At 42.9% G+C, this 22,005-nt stretch overlaps 1 protein-coding gene across 1 annotated transcript; it reads right to left on the bottom strand.

Annotated features, from left to right (window-relative positions):
* Positions 1-10,783: 10,783 nt before the first annotated feature.
* On the bottom strand, positions 10,784-21,341 carry MAD2L1 (mitotic arrest deficient 2 like 1). The gene is made up of 5 exons (XM_036764426.1): positions 21,190-21,341; positions 19,830-19,976; positions 14,668-14,788; positions 13,041-13,144; positions 10,784-11,719 (listed from the first exon to the last, which is right to left on the bottom strand). Exons 1-5 carry the CDS (start codon positions 21,260-21,262, stop codon positions 11,547-11,549), a joined length of 618 nt encoding a protein of 205 aa, XP_036620321.1. The 5' UTR covers positions 21,263-21,341; the 3' UTR covers positions 10,784-11,546.
* Positions 21,342-22,005: the final 664 nt, after the last annotated feature.

The following is a 22,005-nucleotide window of genomic DNA, read 5'->3' as shown; positions in this document are numbered from 1 at the left end:
TCAAGTGAAGAGTCTTAAAGACAAGGGAGAACCTGGACATATTTGTGTGATATTCAGAAGGTACCAGTAGATAACAAGGGCCTGAAGAATAAAGAGAGAGGGGATAGAGGAAATGGGGGTGATGAATGCCTCTCCTGCTAAGACTGCAGCAAATGTGGAGAGGTTGGAGGATGATTTCGAAGAGGGCTGAGGTACAGAAGTGGGGGGGGGAGAGGGAGCTCTTCATGAGTGGGCTACATTTTCTCAATTCCATCTTCTGCTAAGAGAGGGATGGGGGAGGGAGAGTGCAGGTGCTTTGAGGATAGAAGAAACAGTTTCAAGCAGATGCTTTGTGGGGTTTTATAGAGACATAAGAGAAAAAGGATTCCCATGCAGCAATGAAAGCTCTTTTAAAATTAGCTAGTAGATTTTGATACATTTATAATTTATTTATTGTAGCCATTTAGTCTTTTTTTCAGTCTTGTGGAGTCTTCTTGGCAGAGATACTGAAGTGGTTTGCCATTTCCTTCTCCAGCTCATTTTACAGACAAGGAAACTGAGGCAAACAGGGTGAAGTGACTTGTCCAAGATCAACCACCTAGGAAGGGTCTGAGGCCAGATTTGAACTCAGGAAGATGGGTCTTTCCGCCTCCACACCCAGCACTCTATATACTGTACTACTTAACTGCTCCTAATATCTGTATAGTATAGCCACAGCATATTTCTTACATAGTTATAATCAATGACTACAAATAGTTCTGATTATTTTTTCTCCCATTTTCTTTTGTAAAAAAAAAACTCCCCTGTGTCATAATATTTGAATTTGTAAATACTCTATAATGGTGATGGACAAAACTATTGCATTGTCTGTTTAGTCATTCTCTAGCTCTTATACACTTAGGTCGTTTCCAGATTTTTACTATTGTGTATGGACTATGCTCCAGAAATCACATTTGTTAGTTGTATCATTAATCTGAAATATAATTCATCCACTTCTATAGCTTTAAATTCAGTCAAAGGAACTAGGTGCTCTCAATATCTCCTCATCTGCATGTAGCAGAGTGCCTGGCTCATAGTAGATGCTTAATAAATGCTTGTTGACTGACTCACTCACCTTTCTTGGCTTTTATACCCCACCTCCAAACTAGGACTTTTTCTAGTGTTTGGTTTTCAAAGTTATGTTTCTTTATGTATGTGTGTGTGTGTGAGTTAAATATGTATATGTGTGTATATATGTGTAAACACAAGTATATACATACATATGTATGCACACATGTATACATACACACATACATACATATGCACATACAGTTACTATTTCTTTAGTATTTAGCAAGTCAAAGAATATGGCCAATTTTATGACTCCCATGCATAGGTAGTTTTTTTTAAACCTATATTGAAGACTTTATGTGTATATATCTTTGGAAAATTTCATATCGAATTAAGCCTATCATGCCACCTCTCCAGACAGATTCTGAATATTCATTCTGTCATATAACAAATCAGCTGCCTTCCCAGCAGTAAGACCCTTCGAAATGTGAAAACCCTATACCTTGATCCAAGTCATCGATGAAGATGCAAAGAGCAGCGCATTTTGTGATACATCCATGGGCACTGTGCTCTGTAATAAATGATAGAGCTTAAAATGTCACATGCAAAATGATAGAGCCTAGAAGGTATAGGCTGTGATTAGTTCAAGAGAACGAATCATAATTTGAAAAATACAACACTGGTGACCTCTGGTGGCAAATATGGGCAATGCAGGGCAGTGGGGTGGAATTGTTCCTAATGCTGATTACTTTTTTTTTAAGCATCCTCTAGCTACACTTTTATAAATAAAAGTAACTCAGTGAAAATTTCAAGGTGAGGGAGTGGTAAGAAAAAGAATGCTCTAAGCTCTGCAGTTACATTGTCCCTTCATCGTGCCCTAATACCATATTTCCACTATGTTCTAAAGTATGAGAAGCAACTGACATGGTGGAGCTCACCTGGGAACTGCAGTGATCAGTAACACCACAGGCATGGTTCCTATCAATATCTGAAGTGCAGAAGACCCAAAAGACAACCTCAGTATTAAGCAGAATATAAGGAAGGATTAGGATCATAGATTTAGAGGTGGAGAAGACTTTATAGATAATGTGGCCTAATCTTTTCATTTTATATATAGGGACATTCAGGTCTAGAGACTTAGACTGTGAGCTCCTTCAGAGCAGGGACTGTCTTTTGCCTTTCATTTTATCCCCCACTGCTTAGTACAGTGCCTGGCAAATAGTGACTGCTTAATGTTGTTGTTTGTCCTTTGTCTCCAAGAGGACCATGGTATGAGGGAGGTGATGCCATGACTTGCAACCGAATTGGATTTAAGTGAGGCAGGAGCTGTGCAAATTTACCAGCCTCAGTTTCTCCTCCAGAGCCATCTGGGTCCAGTAGTAAGATACAGATCAGGATGACTGGGGATGGCCCCTTGGCGCTCAATAAATGTATGTTGATTGATGTAGAGGGGAAGGGATTTGCCTAAAGCCATCACAAAAAAATCAAATGTACAAGTTACAATATTACACAGAATAAGCTTGGTCCCCAAGAAGAAATATAAGAAGACAACTCCCCTCATGTCTTTGCCGAGATGACGTATCCATGGGTAAGGAACATTGCATATCATGTGAAAAATTTTTCAATGTATTATTGACTAAAATGACTACTCTTCTTCCTGTTTTTCTCTAAAAAGTTATTAGGGGCAGCTAGGTGGCGCAGTAAGTAGAACACCAGCCCTGGAGTCAGGAGGACATGAGTTCAAATCTGGCCTCAGACACTTGACACACTTACTGTGTGACCTTGGGCAAGTCACTTAACCCCATTTGCCCTGCCTTCCCCCCAGCAAAAAACAAAATAAAAAATATTAGAAGGGATGGCTCTTTGGTAGGGGAAAATGAAAATGTGATACAAGAACAAAAGATGTCAAAATTTAGCTTTTTAAAAAAGAAATATTATTATGTTAAAGATGAATTAGATGTCTGAATACTCCCAGGGAGAAGTAAGAGTGAGATGTGAAACTGGCAGGGAGGAAGATTGAGGCCAAATGAAGGGAGGAACTTCCTGATAACTGAGCCATGAAAAAAGGTAAAATCATCTTCATTTGTAAAGAATGCGATTCTTTACTTAGGAAGCCCTAGACAATCAGCACTAAAAAATAAAGGCAATGATGATGCTTTGGCAAAGTAACAGGATACAGACTAAATCTGCGAAAATCACCAGGCATCGTGTGTGTGTGTGTGTGTGTGTGTGTGTGTGTGTGTGTGTGTGTGTGTGTGTGTGTGTTACTAATGAGAATTAGGAAGATACAGAAAATAAGTAGCATTTAAAATAAAAGATCTTGTGAACTGCAACATAGTAGAGTAGTTGCTTGCTTTCGGCAGCCAAAAAAGTAATTATATGCCAGATATAAAGTAACTAAGATGAATTCACAAGATAAGACAGAAACCATGCACAAGATAAAAACCGTATGAAATAACATCAGAAAACTTACATATATAGAACTCTAAGTCAGTACCCTTTCCTAACCCATTTTACACACCTGGTGGAGTGAACACAGCTAATTCACAGGTTTGAGACTTGGGGTCTGACTACAGAGATACCTGCCCACTCTCTTTAATGAGGCTACAGTCTCTGGGAACCCCCTTGAACTCTCCTTGAGTCTTCCCACTAGCTCTGGCCTTTGCCTAAGGCCATAAGCCTTTCATTATCTAGGCCCAAATCTCTCTACCTAGCCTAGCCCTCTATTGTCCAGCTGCTTCCCACCCTTAATCCTATACCCTAGCTCTGTTACTCTCGCCTTCTGTAGTCTTTCATCTCCAGGTAGCCTTCAGCTATTTCCCACCCTGGAGTCTGACCTCACCCCAGTCACCCCAGTCCACTTTAAACCCCTCCTCTAGTCATCCCAGACTACTCAAGCCCACTCCTCAATCACTCCCACAACATTTCTGTATATAAGTCTCACCTTGCCTCCATGAAGGCACTCAGATTCAGTCTAGCTCAGTGGATTGAATCTGGCCCCCTTGTGAAAACAAGTGCCACAAAGGGTGGGATTTCATAAGACAACCCAATATGATGAGATTAAAGAAAAATGATGATGGTAGGGAACCATAGGTTCTAGGGGTGCTCGAGACCCCAAAAGATGGACACGCTGGGTCCTGCCAAATGAATTTGACTCAAGCCTTCACAGCCAAAGAAAAAGACAAAGTTTATTAAGGATTTGCAATATTGGGTAGACTCTTTTTTAAAAAATAATTATTTATTTAATTTTTTAGTTTTCAGCATTGATTTCCACAAGAGTTTGAATTACAATTTTTCCCCCATTTCTACCCTCCCCCTCACTCCAAGAGGGCATATATTCTGATTGCCCCATTCCCTAGTCAGCCCTCCCTTCTGTCACCCCACTCCCCTCCCATCCCCTTTTCCCTTACTTTCTTGTAGGGCAAGATAGATTTCTATGCCCCGTTGCCTATATATCTTATTTCCTAGTTGCATGTAAAAACTTTTTTTTGAACATCTGCTTTTAAAATTTTGAGTTCCAAATTCTCTCCCCTCTTCCCTCCCCACCCACCCTCCCTAAGAAGGCAAACAATTCAACATAGGCCATGTGTGTATCATTATGCAAAACCCTTCCACAATGCTCATGTTGTGAAAGACTAACTATATTTTGCTCCTTCCTATCCTATCCCACTTTATTCAGTTTTTTCCCTTGACCCTGTCCCTTTTCAAAAGTGTTTGCTTTTGATTACCTCCTCCCCTATCTGCCCTCCCTTCTATCATTCCCCCCTTTTTTATCTCCTTCATATTTCTTTCCTGTGGGGTAAGATACCCAATAGAGGGTTTATGTTATTCCCTCCTCAGGTCAAATCCCATGAGAGCAAGATTCACTCATTCCCCCTCACCTGCCCCCTCTTCCCTTCCCACAGAACTGCTTTTTCTTGCCACTTTTATGTGAGATAATTTCCCTATTCTATCTCTCTCTTTCTCCCTCTCTCAATAGATTCCTCTCTCATCCCTTAATTTGATTTTATTTTTTTAGATATCATCCCTTCATATTCAATTCACCCTGTGCCCTCTGTCTATATATGTGTGTATATATATATATGTATATATATGCATATATATATATATATATATATATATATATATATATATATATATATATATATATGTATATGTATATTCCCTTCAGCTACCCTAATACTGAGGTCTCATGAATTACACACATCATCTTTCCATGTAGGAATATAAACAAAACAGTTCAACTTTAGTAAGTCCCTTAGGATTTCTCTTTCTTGTTTACCTTTTCATGTTTCTCTTGATTCTTCTGTTTGAAAGTCAAATTTTCTGTTCAGCTCTGTTCAGGTCTTTTCACTGAGAAAGTTTGAAAGTCCTCTATTTTATTGAAAATCCATATTTTGCCTTGGAGCATGATACTCAGTTTTGCTGGGTAGGTGATTCTTGGTTTTAATCCTAGCTCCATTGACCTCCAGAATATCATATTCCAAGCCCTTTGATACCTTAATGTAGAAGCTGCTAGATCTTGTATTATCCTGATTGTGTTTCCACAATACTCAAATTGTTTCTTTCTGGCTGCTTTCAGTATTTTCTCCTTGATCTGGGAGCTCTGGAATTTGGCAACCATGTTCCTAGGAGTTTTCTTTTTGGGATCTTTTTCAGGAGGCAATCTATGGATTCTTTCAATTTCTATTTTATCCTCTAGCCCTAGGATATCAGGGCAGTTTTCACTGATAATTTCTTGAAAGATGATATCTAGGCTTTCTTTTTATTATGGCTTTCAGGTAGTCCAATAATTTTTAAACTATCTCTCCCGCATCTATTTTCCAGGTCAGTGGTTTTTCCAATGAGATATTTCACATTGTCTTCCATTTTTTCATTCCTTTGGTTCTGTTTTAGAATATCTTGATTTCTCATCAAGTCACTAGATTCCACTTGCTCCAATCTAATATTTAAGGTAGTATTTTCTTCAGTGGTCTTTTGGATCTCCTTTTCCATTTGGCTAATTCTGCCTTTCAAGGCATTCTTCTCCTCATTGGCTTTTTGGAGTTCTTTTGCCATTTAAGTTAGTCTATTTTTTAAGGTGTTATTTTCTTCAGTATTTTTTTTTGGGTCTCCTTTAGCAAGTCATTGACTTGTTTTTCATGGTTTTCTCGTGTCACTCTTATTTCTCTTCCCAATTTTTCCTCTACTTCTCTAACTTGCTTTTCCAAATCCTTTTTGAGCTCTTCCATGGCCTGAGACCAGTTCATGTTTTCCTTTGAGGCTTTTGATGTAGGCTTTTTGACTTTGTTGACTTTTTCTGGCTGTATGTTTTGGTCTTCTTTGTCACCAAAGAAAGATTCCAAAGTCTGAGACTGAATCTAAGAGCATTTTCACTGCCTGTTCATGTTCTCAGGCAACTACTTGACCCTTGAGCTTTTCGTCGTGGTATAACTGCTTGCAGAGAGTACTTTGTCCCAAGCTTGAGGGGTGTGCTGTTGTTTTCAGAGCTGTCTCTACACAGCAAGCTCTGCCACACCAGCCCTCCTTCTCCCCCAAGAACCGCCAACCCAGACTGTGACTCAGATCTTAGCAGGCTTTGCACTCCTGCTCTGATCTGCCACTTAATTCCTCCCACCAGGTAGGCCTGGGGTTGGAAGGAACTGCAGCTGTAGCTCTGTAAACAGCCTCAGAGCTGCATCACCTCTGCTGTCCCCAGGGTGGTGGCTGACCGTGAACTCCTTTCACTCTGTCCCTGCTGCTTTTCCCACTAACCTTCTCTGTTGTCTTTGGTGTTTGTGGGTTAAGAAGTCTGGTAACTGCCACAGCTCCCTGATTCAGGGTGCTAAGGGCTGTTCCACCCAGCTCCCAGTATGGTTGGTATGGGCACAGCCAACACTGTGCTCTGCTCTGCTCCACTCCCAGCACAGTGCGATAGACCTTATCCAGCAATCATTCAGGCTGTCCTGGGCTGGATCCCTGCTTCCGTCTGCTATTTTGTGGGTTCTGCAGTTCTAGAATTTCTTCAGAGCCATTTTTTATAGTTGTTTTGGGTGTCCTGGTGGAGAGCTTTAGGCAAATCCCTGCTTTCCTGCTGCCATCATGGCTCCGTTGCCCCTATTAAAAAGACTCTTAAGGAGGCTGAGCATTTGTGATGCTAATGCCACCTGGCCAGATCAATCTGAGCTGAGCTAGATTGAATCCAAGGACCTTCATGGAGGCAAGATGAAACTTATAAAAACAAAGATTGTAGGAGGGATCTAAGGTGGTCTTGGGGTGATGGGAGGAGGGGTTTAGGGAGGATCTTGAGGAGAAGTCTAAGGAGGAGCTTAATGGGACTGGGATGAAGTCAGACTTCAGGAAGGAAGAGAATGGGATTAAGGGTGGGAAGTAGCTGAAGGCTATCTGGAGATAATAGACAATGTAGGGCTTGGCTAGGTTAAGGGTAACAGATTTGGGCATAGACACTTTGACAAGATCAAGGGTGGAAACTAGCCAGACAATGGAGGGCTAGGCTAGATTAGAGTAATTTAGCCTAGAGATTTGGGCCTAGCAATAATGAAAGGTTTATGGCCTCAGGCAAACACCTCATCTAGTGGGAATATTCAAGGGGAGCTCAAGGGGGCTCCCACAGTCTAAACCCCATCAGTAGGGGACAGAGAACCAAAGACTGAATAATTCAGTTTTAGGAATGGAGAATGTAAATGGGGAGAAACAAAACAAACTAACAAACAAAAACCCCTGAACTTTGTGAAAGTACAATGATCAACCTTGGCTCCAAAGAATAATTAAGAAAATAGATCTTCCTCCTTTCTTTGCAGAGGTGGTAGACTTTGGGTAAGGAAATACTGCATATAGCATCAGACACATTTAATATATGGTTATTTTTTTTCTCCTCTAAGCCCACTGTTCTTTTATTTCTGTAAAAAAAATTTCTTTATTATGAAATTAAACATCAATAAGTATTAATATTTCAATGTCAAAAAGCCAAAAGAATTGTACATGAAACTGTGAGTTTCTATCACATATATATCATGGAACTATTGTGCTTCACCTGTGTCTCCTGAACTTTCTTATGCTCTCTTCTGTGAACTTTAATTTTTTTAATATCATTATCACTGCTGTGGAACATTTTATAACATTTCATATAATTTTTGTAATTTCAATAAGACTCAGAGACTGAACTAACCAGAAGAAAACTTGATCTTAAAAGTCTCCTTGTTCTCTGAGTAAACTCAGAATTCCTCTATTTTATGTCAACAAGCCCAGATAGAGCATTCTTTCCTCTGTCCATGGCCATTAAGGATGAGACCTTTAGCCCTGAGAATATCTTGAATTATGTGACTTTTTCTTATCTTAATATTTTATGGGCATATATTATGTTATGGAATGTTAATGGCAAATTAAACACAGACATCCTGGGTTGTAATTCCAATTGACATTTTGTCAACTATCCTGCCAGTGGTCTCTTAATTGCCAAATCCAATGGTCTTTTCTCAATTCTTGCCATCTTGACCTTTCCGCAGCCTTTGACACTGTCAATCGCTCTCTTCTATCTTTGATTCTCTCATCTCTAAGTTTTCTGGACAACAGTGGTTCTTCAACTGCTCTTTCTCAGTCTCCTCGGCTAGATCTTCATTCAGGTCATGGCCCTGGGCCCTCCTCTCTTCTCCCTCTATACAACTTCACTTGGTGCAGGGCTATCTCCAGTCATCCTGATCTCTATCCGGCCATTGGACCCAGATGGCTCTGGAGGAGAAAGGGGAGCTGGTGACTTTGCACAGACCTCCCTCACTTAAATCCAAATCATTTGAAGTCATGGCATCACCTCTGTGATGTCATGTTCCTCTTCAGGAATGAAGGACAAACAACAACAAGAACAGCTTTTCTTGGTGATCACATCAGCTCCCATGGATTTAAGTAACATCTATACGCTGACGATTTTCCGATCTACTTATCTAGCCCTAACCTCTCTAACCTCCAGACTTTCATCTCCATACTGCCTGACACATATTCAGCTGGATGTCTTGGAGAGTCCCAAATTGAACTCATTCCCCCACCCCCGCCAAACACTCATTTCTGAACTTTCAATTAATATTCATTAAGCACCTCTTTACTGCAGAGGGCACCACCATCCTTCCAGTCACCCAGGCTTGCAACCTAGTGGTCATCCCCGACTTTTCACTGTCTCTCACCCTCATATTGAGGCTGTCGCCAAAGCCTGCTGATGGCACCTTTGAAACACCTCTTGAATATGCCCTCTTCTCTGACATGGTCACCACTCTGGTGTAGGCCTTTTATCATCGCACACCTGGACTATTGCAGTAGTTGCTGATGGGTCTGCCCACCTCAAGTCTCTCCCCACTCCATTCCATTCTCCATTCAGTGCCCAAAATGATCTTTCTAAAGTGTAGGTCTGGCAATGTCACCCCCTTAATCTATAAACTCCAAGGGCCATCTATCACTCTAGGATTAAATATAGAATTCTCTGGCCTTCAAAGCCCTTCATAACTTAACCCCCCCGCCCTTCCTTACTCCTTCCCACATATTTTGATCCAGTAACACTGGCCTTCGGACTGATACTGTCTCTTGGCTCCAGGCATCTTTTCTGTCTGTCCCCTGGGCCTGGAATGCTCTCCCCTCTGCCTCTTGACTTCCCTGGCTTCCTTCAAGTCCCAGCTAAAACCCCACCTTCTTTGTGAAGCCTTCCCCAATCCCTCTTCATTCTCCTTCCTTTGTTGATTATTCCCTATTTAACTGGTATACAGCTTAATTGTACCTAGTTGCTCATATCGTCTCCTCCATTAGTCTGGGCGCTCCTAGAGGGCAGGGCTGTCTCTTGCCTTTCTTTATATCCCCAGGGTAGCACAGTGTCTGGCACATAGCAGGTGCTTAATAGGTGCTTAGTGACTGATTTTATTAAATGCTAAATTGTGGTAAGGAGTGTGGACTGGAAGACTAAAGGGAAGGCCCTTTAGGAGTGTGTCCAGTGTGTAGGTAGAGTTGGTATAGGTAGGTGTAAGTAAAAGAGAAGGCATTCCAGGGAACAGGAGTAAAAATGAGAATGGCCTATCTATGATGCCAAGAGGTTGCTCTGACTAGAGGGAAGAGTGGGAAATATTACCAATAAAGTTAAGCTGAGACCAAGAGCATAGCAAATAATCCAACTTGACAAATGTTAGGAAGAATTAATCAAACTCATTTACCCACTTTTGTGCAAAAAAAAATTATGTCAAAGTAGATATTTACTTTCTAGTAAACTCATTGTTCATAGGATCATAGATTTAAAGTTGAAAGGGATATTAAACTAGTCTTAACTCTCTCATTTTACAGATGAGAAACTGAGGCCCAGAGAAGTTATATTACTAGCTCAAGGTCACACAAGTACTAACCATGGCAGGATTTCAATCCAGGCCCTCTGACTTCAGAGTGATCACCCACTGGTAAAAGATAATGAAGGATACTAATCAAAGGAGACAAAGAAAAAGTATCCAAACTGACTTTAATGTGGCCACTAGAAAACCTGAAGTGTTTAAAGCTAGAAGGGACCTTTGCAATCATCTAATTCAGCCCTTCCCAGGCCCTTACAATGGGGAAAGTGAAGTGCAGGGGACTTACATAAGATGCCCAAGTAGTAAGTAGCAGAAACATTATTTTCTGACTCCAAATCCATTGTTCTTTCCACTACTCCAGTCGTGGGATACCCGGTCAAGTTTAAGAGCTTACATGTTTAGGATATAAAATGGAGTCATCAGTAATAACGGACACAAATTTAAGTCACAAAATTAACTTTATTTCACCATTTACAGACATTTAAGGCTTGGTTATTGCAAAACATATAAAAAGACATTTTTAAAAATCAGAGTTTTGTTCTCTCAAGTAAGACAAGAAAAATGTAGAGCACTGTCACCACAGCTTACACAAATATTGATAATAAAAGGATTTCAAACTCTGGAAGGTTTCCAAAGGAGTAACTGATATGCTGGGATAAAATGAACTAGTCATTGTCATAACTGATGGATTAATATTATCAATATCTTTTTAGCTATTCTCGGGAACAAAAAAAACCATAAAAACAAAGAATTCTAATATTTAGGCCTCTCTTGGTACACTCATCACCTTCTTACTGAAAATTTTACTCAAGTTATGAATAAAGCATTTGATTTTAAGCAGGTGTCAACTTTAGACTGAAGACTGAACACAGTGCCTACGACTTGCAAAGGCTGAACACTAATGTGTTAGCACCCGCAACTGAATATCTTCTTCCTCCACTGAGCAAGGTTGCTTCTGTACTAATCTATTTAGTCAAAAACACAATAAAATTAGGGTAAAACACTAAAATCCTCTCTAATCCATGATGTCAACCCTACTAGCTCAAGTATGTACAGACAGTAGAATAATCACACCCAGTCCAACAGAATATTAGTTTTCCCATGCAAAGTTTCACCAATGAAATAAAATGCATCATCTCTATTTAAATTATCTTAAGGGAAATTCAATTCGAGAATCACACGTACATTATTTTCCTCCCCTTGCCCTCATTCGTTGACAGGGATTTTGTAGGCCACCATGCTATTTACTTTGTGGATAGTCGTAGTAAAGGAACGAAGACGGACCTCTTCAGAATTGGCAATAAACTGTGGCCCAGATTCTTCCCACTTTTCAGGGACTACGAGCTCTTTGTCTGTGTAAATGAGTAGATCGAATGCACCTGAATCAGGGGGAAAAATAATGGAGTTTGTGCTAAGTTATTTCCAATGGACACCATGCTTTCATTCTTTTGGTATTAAGGAAGCACTAGGTTTGCGAGTCACGTTTCAGTGAGATTTAGACGGAACAATCAATGCACCTTCTCTTCCAACACTGATATTAAATGTGGTCTTAAAAACTGCTACTCACCACAACAGTACTGAATACTTTCATGAGAAACTCAAAGTTCCTATCATCAAAGATCATAGAGCATGTGAAGTTTGAAAACAGGCAACTGCCTCTTTAAAGTTTGTGAAGCCTCAAAGTGAGGATTCATTCTAGTGTGTTAAACACACAGCTCATTGAAGAGGGATCTCGAACCTACTTCCTAAACCTAATACTCATAATATTAGAGATACAACACTACCCTTGATTATGAACCTGTAACATGGAACCTCTGGGGAGGTCATAGAAGAGGCAAAAACCACAGCCCCAGCTAGGCCTTATAGGGCTTATCAGAACAAACAGATCAAAACAGAAAGCACAAACTGTGGTTGTTTTAATAATAAAGCAAGATTTACAAAGACTTCTAAAAAGAGGTATTTTCTATGTTTCTGAACAAATGTAGCTTTTCCATTAGTAAACAGATCAGTAAACTTATAAACTGGTGAGCACAGAACAATGATGTATAAAGACATTTCTTCAAAACAAAAAACACAAGCCTGGGCTCCTAGGATCATAGCATTTAAAGGTATAAGACACTTTAAATAAATCTAATCAAATCCCCTAACTTTAAGAAACTGAGGCCTCAAGAGGCTAAGTGATTTGACCAAGGATCTCATAGCTCAAGGTAGAATCTGAACCCAGACCTAGAAGTTCTGGTTCCAAATCTTAAACTTGTTCTACTTCAGTCAGTGGACCTTATAATTTGTTTCTGTTTGGTCCCTTTGGTCCTATTCTTTCATCCTTGATCTCTGACAAAATTATGGCAGTTCAATAAACATGTCAACTAAAATACTTTCATTGATGTGGGAAAAGAGATTTGAATGTTTATGGAACTCAGTATCTGTGTCATTAACAAGGTCCTTTTTTTGTTTGAGAATTGGGAGGCTTTGGTTTCAATGCCTGGTCTCAGCACTAACTAGCTCTCAGCCTTAGCCGGGTCCTCTTATAGGTGAGCCTATCTGCCATGCCAACAGGCTCCACAGCCACTGGTCACATGATCACATGACCACGAAGCTGTAAAACATGCCCAATCACATTCGAGGTTCCAAAGCATGGGAACCAATCCCAGAATTATTCAAATGTGGTCAGGGCCAACAAAGTTGATACCAAATACTTACAAGCTGCTTCTAACAACGGCAGAAATGTCACGGTGGCTGTGATTTGTCGGATCACTGACCGAATTTCATCTTGGATAGATTTCACCGATTTCTCTCTTGGTGCACTACAAAGGAAACAAAATATATTAGTTCATGATGCTGAATGAATGAAAATTAGAAATAGAAAAGACTTTCTAAGATCCTTATAAACTCAAGCAAACATGTGGTAGGAATAAAAGGGTATGCTGGAATAAAAGAACAAACAGGCTAAATCTAACAGTTATTCTGAGAAAAAGCAAGCCCATTTCTGAAAAAAGCCAGGAGATCACACCCCAACTACTTCAAACTGTTCAGTGAAGGGACTCTTAACTTGCCATTTCGGAGTAATTTCTTAATTACAATTCTATTTATATGAATAATATTTTGCATAACCCAACAAATGACCATTACGTACAAGTTAATGTGCTGGGTTCTAGGACTACAAGAATGAAAATGAAGGAGAGGATAGGTTGACTGATTTATTAAAAGCAAATTAAAGTCATTGGGACAGCTAGATGGTGGATAGAGTGCCAAGTCTGGAGGCAGGAAGACTCATCTTCCTCAGTTCAAATCAAGCCTCAGACACTTCCTAGCTGTGTAATCCTGGGCAAGTCATTTCATCCTGTTTGCCTCAGTTTCCTTATCTGTAAAATATAAGCTGAAGAAGGAAATAGGAAACCACTCCAGTATCTCTGCCAAGAAAACCCCAAATGGGATCACAAAGAGGTGGATACCACTAAAAAAACAACTAAACATAAACCTCCTGAAATTTCAGGAGATGATCCTCATGACCATCTCCGAAATCCAGCATCTTTATTCATTTCTGTTTTTCAGACTTGGCCACACACCTACATTTCTGATTGTGATATTAGCTTGGTTCTGCTTTTAGATTCGTGCTTGTGATATCATCAGGCTAGGAAACTAGCAGCTGTCCCTGGAATTTTGTCTTAGTAAGTGGCCTGAGGCTCTCAGTGGGTAAGTGCGGGCCCAGGGGCACAGAAGGTAGGACCCTTGTCCACTATCCTACTCATCTCTATTTGCAAAAAAATATGTTCAGATTTTATTTCCTCAAAATGCCACATACAATTGCCTGTATCGCAACTATTAAAATTCAGAAATTAACCTTAATACTTTTCAGAAAGTATAACTAATCTAAAAAGTCACTGAAAGAGTATTTGTCATTTAATGGCAAGATTCACATAAAGCAGCCCGACAGGCTTGGGGGTGGGGTGGGGGGCATGGCTCAAATCCCTGCTGCTTGGGGAGGATGAAGCTGCTGGATTGCCTGAGTCTGGGAATTCTCTGCTGTGGGTGGGTTAAAGCCCTCTGGGTTTCCACAATAAGCATGGCACAGGTATGGGGAACCCCTGGCCAGGGGGGCCAACAGGCAGTCTAAGCTAAGGAGGAGCAAACAGGCCTAGGGCTAACTTTCTGTGCTGGGTTATATTGGGATCTGGGCCAAAGCAGACCAAGTCTCAAAATAGAGTTTAGCACAAAACTAATTAATAAGTACTCTGTTATTGCCCATGTAGGTTTTCCATTACAGAATTAGTACTGAAAATATTTATTGGGAAAAAATGAATTTAAATAAAAATAACTGAGTACTCACCTGTCTTCCTTTGCAGTTTTGTCACACTCAATATCAAACTGCCACCGTTCAAGGACCTCGCCACTTTCAATATTCGAGATCACCACCACCAGTTTCTGAACTGAACAATTATACAGCCAGTCTGCAACATGAGAAAACATGTTTTTGTCTGCTGCCAACAGAAGTGATGGAAAGATTTTAAAGCATTCAAATGACAACCAATTTTGTCACCCAGAGGAATGAGAATGAACTGGGGAAGGTAAAATTTGAGGCAAATGGGGGAAAAATGACCACAGGAAGGGAAAAGGTTAATAGTGAAATGCGCAATCAATGATGTGGGAGAATTCCTACTATAGGGGAATATTTTCTCAATCACCTGCAGGAATTAGTATTTCTAGAGTGAGGAACAGCTGGAAAAAGGGGACTGGGGCCAAGATCTACAAGGTAATAACAAAAACTGAAGAGGGATCTGAAAATAGGCACCTCAAAAGTTGTAATTTCAAAAGAAATACAGATTAAAGGACTAAGTACAGAGGTCCTGAATCAAAGAATAAAAGTCTAGAAGAGTTAGAAAGGGAAGGTAACTAAGGACAAGTATTTTATACACCTAAAAAGTACTATGGGCAAGGGAGGAGTTGTTACTAATCTGCATGCCACCATTAACCATTTGTCATACAAAATCACAGCACAGGCAGGATGCCAAACCAGGTCTTCAGATTTTCAAACTGGAGTCTTCCTTTGCCCTCTTCTTGACTCTAGGTTTGGCTGCCAACCTTATTCCTCAATGGAAACCCCTCTCTCCAAAGTGCTAATGATCTCCTATTTGTCAAATCCACTGGCCCGTTCTAATCCTCAGCCTTCTGGACCTCATTCTCTCTGGTTGGTGACACTGGCAATGAGCCCTTCTCGATCCTCTCTTCTCTCTAAATTTTTGGGATCCTGCTTCCTACCTCTGTGACCGATCTTCCTCAGTCTGTTCTCCTGGATCTTCTTCCAGGTTATACTTGATAACTGTGCGTGTCCCCAGGGCCCAGTCCTGGGCCTCTCTTCTCACTGTTTCTCAGAACTATTTCACTTGGTGACCTCATCAAATCCCCAGGATCCAATCAATTATCATACTACACAGAGGATTCTCAAATCTCTTCATGGGGCCCCAAGTTTCTCTCATGACCTCCAATCTCATATCTCTAAACTCTTCTTGAATACCCAGACCTAGATGTCTCTAGATACAGAAACAGTCTGTTCAAAACTGAACTCCTCTTTGCCCTCAAAGCCCCACCTCCCTCTTTCCTACGTACCTGACACTTAGAGGACACCACCATCATAGCAGTCACCCAGGCTTAAAACCAAGGTGTCACCCTGATTTCTTCTCTCACCTCCACATCCATTCAGTTACCACATCCTGCTGATTCTACCTTCAGAATATTTCTTGTATACATGCCCCTTTCTACTCTAACCTTGCAGCTTCCTGGTGCAGGTCCTCATCCCCTCATGTCTGGATTAGTGTCACAGTCTTTCTGCCTCAAGTCTTTCTCCAGGACAGCCTGTGCTCCATAGCGCTCAAAATCGAATAAACTCTAGTGGCTCCATATTAATAACAGGATAAAATGAAAAATCCTCTGTATGGTGGTTAAAACCCCTTACAACCTGGCTGGCCCCTTCCTACTTCAGCAACATCCTTCCATTGGGCCACTCTCAGACACAGTGCCCTGGCCTCCTGGCTGGTCACCAACAAGACTCTCCATCGTAGAGCTCCTGCCACTCTCTCTGGAAGGCCCAATGCCTGGGGCAGCGCAGTATCCTGGCCGGTCACCAAGAAGACCCTCCATCACCTGGCTCCTGCCACACTCTCTGGCAGGCATTCCAATGCCTGGGGCAGCACAGTGCCTTGGCCTCCTGGCTGGTCACCAACAGGACCCAACATCGCTTGGCTCCTGCCACTCTCTCTGGCAGGCACAATGCCTGGGGCAGTCTCCCTCCTTATCTCTGCCTCCTGTTTCCTTTAATTCTCAGCTAAAATTCTCACCTTCTTCAGATGCAAGATGAGGTCCTGGAGGAATGTCCACTCTGAGGCCCTGCTCTCTGGGTGGGAGATGGCCTCTCCCCAAACACTCCTCAGATCTCCAGTGCTGGAAGCAAGATCTAATCACCTCTGCCACTGTTTCAGAAAGGGGTGAATACATCCACTCCAGTATGACCCCCCCCCAACATTCCTGTAGCTTCCTATTCTATCATCCCACCCCACATCAATCTGGGGGCTTGGGGAATTTTATATTTTTAATTCCCCTGACCAGTCAGTGATCATGGCTACAAAATCCCAAAGCTGAAAAATAAAGCTATATTCCAATGAGGAGTCTTAATGGTACTAAGAACTGGCATTTATATAGCACTTTTAGGAGTCCACCAATTAGGTCTCTGTGAAAGAGTTGCTATTTTATTATCTTCTTTTTACAAACGAAGAAACTTAGGCTGGCAGAAATTAAGTGACACACTCAGGGTCACTCATCCAAGGCACCATTCAAACATAGGCTTTCTTGTCTGCAGGCCCAACTCTTATTTACTGCACGCTTGTTACAATTACATCAATTTTAAACATGCTCCTTCTAGCCAAACAATCCAGGGGTCACCGTGGATCCTCACTCTCCCTCATCCCCATATCCAAGCTGGTGCCAAGGCCTGCCTATTCCCCCCAACAGCACCTCTCAGATGTGTCCCCTTCTCTCCTCTCTCCACACACGTAGATCATTGCAACACTTGCTGGAAAAGGTGGCAGAGGAAGGGTATCTGCCTGCCTGCCTGAAGTCAATATCCATGCTCTACTGTGTTGGTAAGCAAAATGGGCTCTTAGCACTTAGTTCAACAAGTGCCCTTGAAAAGTTTGGTTTGTTTCCTTTGAGTAATTCAGTGTATTTCATTGAGCCTTACTAGGCGCTAAGCCCCAGGCCCATACCCCTATTAGGTGTAAAACCTATGTGGGTGTGGATTGGTAACTAAGGTGGGGCCCAAGGTGGGGCTAACTCAGGGGAGGGCCTAGTTTACAAATGAGTTTGAGTGATAGGTTTGGGACATCAGAGGTTCTTAGACCATGTGGGTTTAAGTAGCCTCTTTGTAAGGATTCTAGGTCAAGTGGGTGAGTGCATGTGTGACTCACCCCTGATGCTGAAAAAGATATAAAACCAGGGGTTGGCCTTCTCTTCTTTGGAGCTCTTTTCCACAGCAGTGGTGGCGGGAGTGACTCTGTTCTGAGCTCCCGGGCTGAACCTAGATGTTGGTAACTATGAATTGTATTGGGTCTGTCTGTCTGTAATTTGTTTAAGGGCTCTCACTTGTGATGGTGCTGATGCAGAGACTCCGGGCAGCTGTAGCTAAGGAGCCCTCCAGCTTGTAAACCCGGATGCTGAGACTTTGTTGAACTCTGGTTACTATGTATTGGGATTTGAATCAGACAAGGTCTGTCTGTGGATGTTTGTAATTTGTTTGTATTTTGTTCTGAAGTTCGAGATTCTGGCATTTCCCCCCCCCCCCAACTAAGTGAATGATATTTGTATACTGAATTAAAGTAAGCTTGTCAAACCCCTTAATGTAGCTTTCCTTAGTTAAGCAGATCAAAAGAACCTGTGCTTCTGCAGCATGCTGGTAGTGTTCTCGTTGTTGGGTTTTCACCCCCACAACAGCTGCTAGCCGGACTGTGGAAACATCTACTCAGCTGGTGAAGTGGTGTTCCTAAAGGATAGCTCTAACCATGACACCCCACTGTCCCTGCTCAGCACACTCCAGCAGTTCCCTAGCACTTCCAGGATCAAACATAAAATCCTGTTTCTGTTCCCACCCTTCTTCCAGTCTCCTTATACTACCTCCCTCCCCCTAGCATGAGCCCTATCATCCAGTGACAATGGCTTCCTCACCATTCCTCCAAGATACTTCCATATCTCCAGACCCCAGGAATTGTCAGTGGCTGTCTGCCACACATAGAATTGTCTCTCCTTCCCTCTACTCCCTGGCCTCCTCTGAGTCACAGTTAAAAATCCCACTTTCTACAGAAAGTCTTTCCCAATCCCCCTCAATTCTAGTGCCTTCTCTCTGTTGCTTACTTCCAATTTATCCTGCCTATTGAAAAAGAAATCAGCTCTTTTTGATTACTTTGATTCTAGGATTAGATTCCTTTCTTTAGAAGAGCTAGCCTTAAATTAAGCCAGATTAGCATAGTTCCTTAAGTGTAGGTTACCTATAGATTTAGTGAAGAGACAGACTGAAAAGACTTTATCCTTTAGTAGCAGATAATTTCAAAAATAAAATAATCACAAGATTGTAAGGTTTTTCAAAAGGCTGAGTCCTAGCAGAAAGGGGGAGAGGGGTTGACCAAAGGCAAAGCAGAGCTGACCAGAAGCCAAGTTCTCCTTTCCAGCATCTGGAGGAAGGTTATCCAGAGGTTAAGTCCCCTTTTCTTTTTCTTTAGCTAGGGCAGGTTCCCCACTTCTGAGCTGGAGTCGAAGTTGAGTAATGGACTCTGCTAAGAAATATGGGGAGGGGTGACTGCTAACCACTGGCCACAAGTTCCTCTTTCCAAGTGTACTTTCTGGTTACAAAAGGTACCACCTGGAGGAAAGGACATCTGGCAGAGGATTAAGAAAGTCTGGGAGAAGCTAACTAGAAAGCTGACCTGTCTTGTCCAAATGAATTATGTTCAAAACAAGTTTCTGTAATTTTTCCAATACCTCTCTTTTGTTATAAAATCCATCTCTGTTAATCACTTCTTGTCTCTGACCTCTGAGGAGTCAGGTGACCTGGTTTAATACACAAATGCTAGTTCTGCAGATTAAATCATAGCTTGGTAACTTTGTCCTCAGCTTCCTTTCTATTTCAGATAATCAATTTTAACAATATGGCTTGCTTGTACATAGTTGTTGGTCTTCCATCACACTGAGAGCCCTTTGGGAACAGGGGCTATCTTTATTTGGCTCCCCATTTAGCACAGTACAGCCCCAACAAATAGTAGATGTTAAATAAGTATTTCTTGACTGCCGAGACACATGATTTCTTTTTGACATCAAATTCTATTTCAAATGGTATGATAAAAACCGCCAGTACAGAGTCTTGATTTTTCAACTATGAACCCAGATTCTCCTACATCTGGTTAGGCAAGGCCTGGAAATGGGCAAAACCATTTATTTTAGCTGAAATACCTTTTAGTTGGTCCACCACATTATTCAAGTATTTTATGAGATCGGGATCCGTTGTCACAAGCAAAGTCAGTCCGTATTTCTGCACCCGAGTAAAGGTTTCGGATGGGTATATGCCACGCTGATATAAGATACTGTTGATGCCAAATGCTGAAAGCAAAAAGAAAAGGAATGTTTAAAGGTCACAAAATGCTTCAATTTAAGTCCAATTTAGTAGAAAAGAAATGAAACCCACAGATAAAAATGAAGCTTTATATTAAATGCAATTATATACCCACCTCTCCTATTTTGATTTTTCCCTGCAGAAAATATTCTAGTTTTTATGGTCAGTAACCATCCAAGGTGGAAATAATCCTGAGGTCTGGCCATAAAAATGTGAATTTTCTCATGGTTATATTTCAGTTCAACGCATGTATGAAAATAGAAGTAGTGAATACTTATTATTCCCATCCATATATAAAAACTGGCATACACAGATTTTAGGGTCACTAAAGATCAGTGACCAGCCTTCTGTGAGGAGCCTCTCCCAGATCAGCTAGGCTGGGCTTTAAAGCTCATCCTTGGGCTGGTACCAGAGGCTTCCCAAGCTGGTTAAAAGTGCCTGGTCCTACCGCCTCCGGATAAATCAGCCCCAGGGGAGGAGGGGTCTGAGCCTGGCTTTGGCGGAGCGGGAAGGATCGCGGCCCCAGAAGGGGCGTTCACAGGACCAGCACTGCCCCGCGTTTTAAGCTTCCGTTGCCGTCCAGGTCGCTAAGAACAAACAGACAGAGGAGTAAACAAAGCTCTGCAGACTGGATACAGTTGCCAAACTTTCCTCGCACGTTGTTACAGTTTCAGGGAAGGGTCGTTTCTCACGCTCAGATACAACATGCAAGGATCACCTAACGCCTGAGCTGTCTTCACGGGGCCCGGCCATGCCCGCGGTCGTTGAGAGCCGGACTCCAGCTCTCGGCTCCTACGTCCCTTTGCTGAGCCTCAGTTTCCCCGTGTGTAATGAATGGGGCGGGCAGCTGGGTGGAGCACCGGGCCTGGAGTCAGGACAGGAGGAGGTGAGGTCAAATCCGGCCTCAGACACTTCCCAGCTTGGTGATCCTGGGTAGGTCATTGAACTCTGCCTGCCTCAGTTTCCTCATCTGTAAAATGAGCCGGTGAAGGAAATGGCCAACCGCTCCGGTATATCTGCCCAGAAACCCCCGAATGGGGTTACGCTGGGTCAGACTGGAACGAGTGGACCACGACGGAGCGGGTGCCTGGAGGCCGCGGTGCCGGGCTCCCGGGTCACTAGACGAGGCAGGCGACCACTTAACAGAGGAGGACACTGAGGCAGCGCGGGCTCCCGGGTAAGGGGCGGGGCGGCACTCACAGAAGAACTCGGCGACAATGTCGGCGCTGCCGCGCAAGGTGATACCCTGGTCCCGGGTGAGCTGCCGCTCCATGGCCACGGTCACGGCACAGCGGCAGGAGCTCGAGCTACTTCACAACAGCCCCGCCGCCACGTTCAAAAACAGCCGCGCCAGGACGTCATCGCGCGCCCCTCGGCAGGGGGCGGGGCTCGGACTCGACGCACGCGCACTCCCGTCCCCCGCGCGCGTCCCACTCTGCGCAAGCGCCATCGGGGCCTGGGCTCTCGCCTTACTCCAAGGCCCCCACCCTCGCGCAGGCGCAACGAGGCATTCTACCGCTTCCCGCCGTTCTTTCAACCTCCAGCGTCCGGTTGTGGGCGGAAGGAAGCCGCTGTGCCTCGGCGCAGGCGCGGCCTCTCCCCAGTAGTTCACCCCGCCTCTAGCTCATGTGCTGCGCAGGCGCAATCCTTCTGGCAGCATGGACTTTTCCCCGGCCGTCCCACGACTGTGGTAGTGGCGACCGGGAAAGCAAGTCCCGCCCAGTTCCCTGCCCACGGCACAGATGAGGAAACTGAGTCCGGCGGTGTGTTAGCTCGCGGCGCCGCTGCCCCGGCCTACATCAAAGTCTGAGGTGCACGTCCTTTGGCAACCTCACAGGATGGACCTTTAAAGGGCGGGACCCCAGCGTAGACCTCAGGGAAGGCTGCGAACCTTCACACGGGATAGAAGCTGGGAGCGGGCTGCAGCCTTCCCCATCGGCCACTTTGTGCTGTCCTGCCCAACCTTCCTCGTCCCATCCCGGATTTTCCGGGCAGAGATCCTGGAGGGGGTGGCCA

Source organism: Trichosurus vulpecula, chromosome 6 (genome assembly GCF_011100635.1).
Source record: "Trichosurus vulpecula isolate mTriVul1 chromosome 6, mTriVul1.pri, whole genome shotgun sequence".
Classification (NCBI taxonomy): Eukaryota; Metazoa; Chordata; class Mammalia; order Diprotodontia; family Phalangeridae; genus Trichosurus; species Trichosurus vulpecula.
The sequence above is the reverse complement of the archived record's forward strand: the minus strand, read 5'-3'. Positions and strand labels throughout refer to the sequence as shown.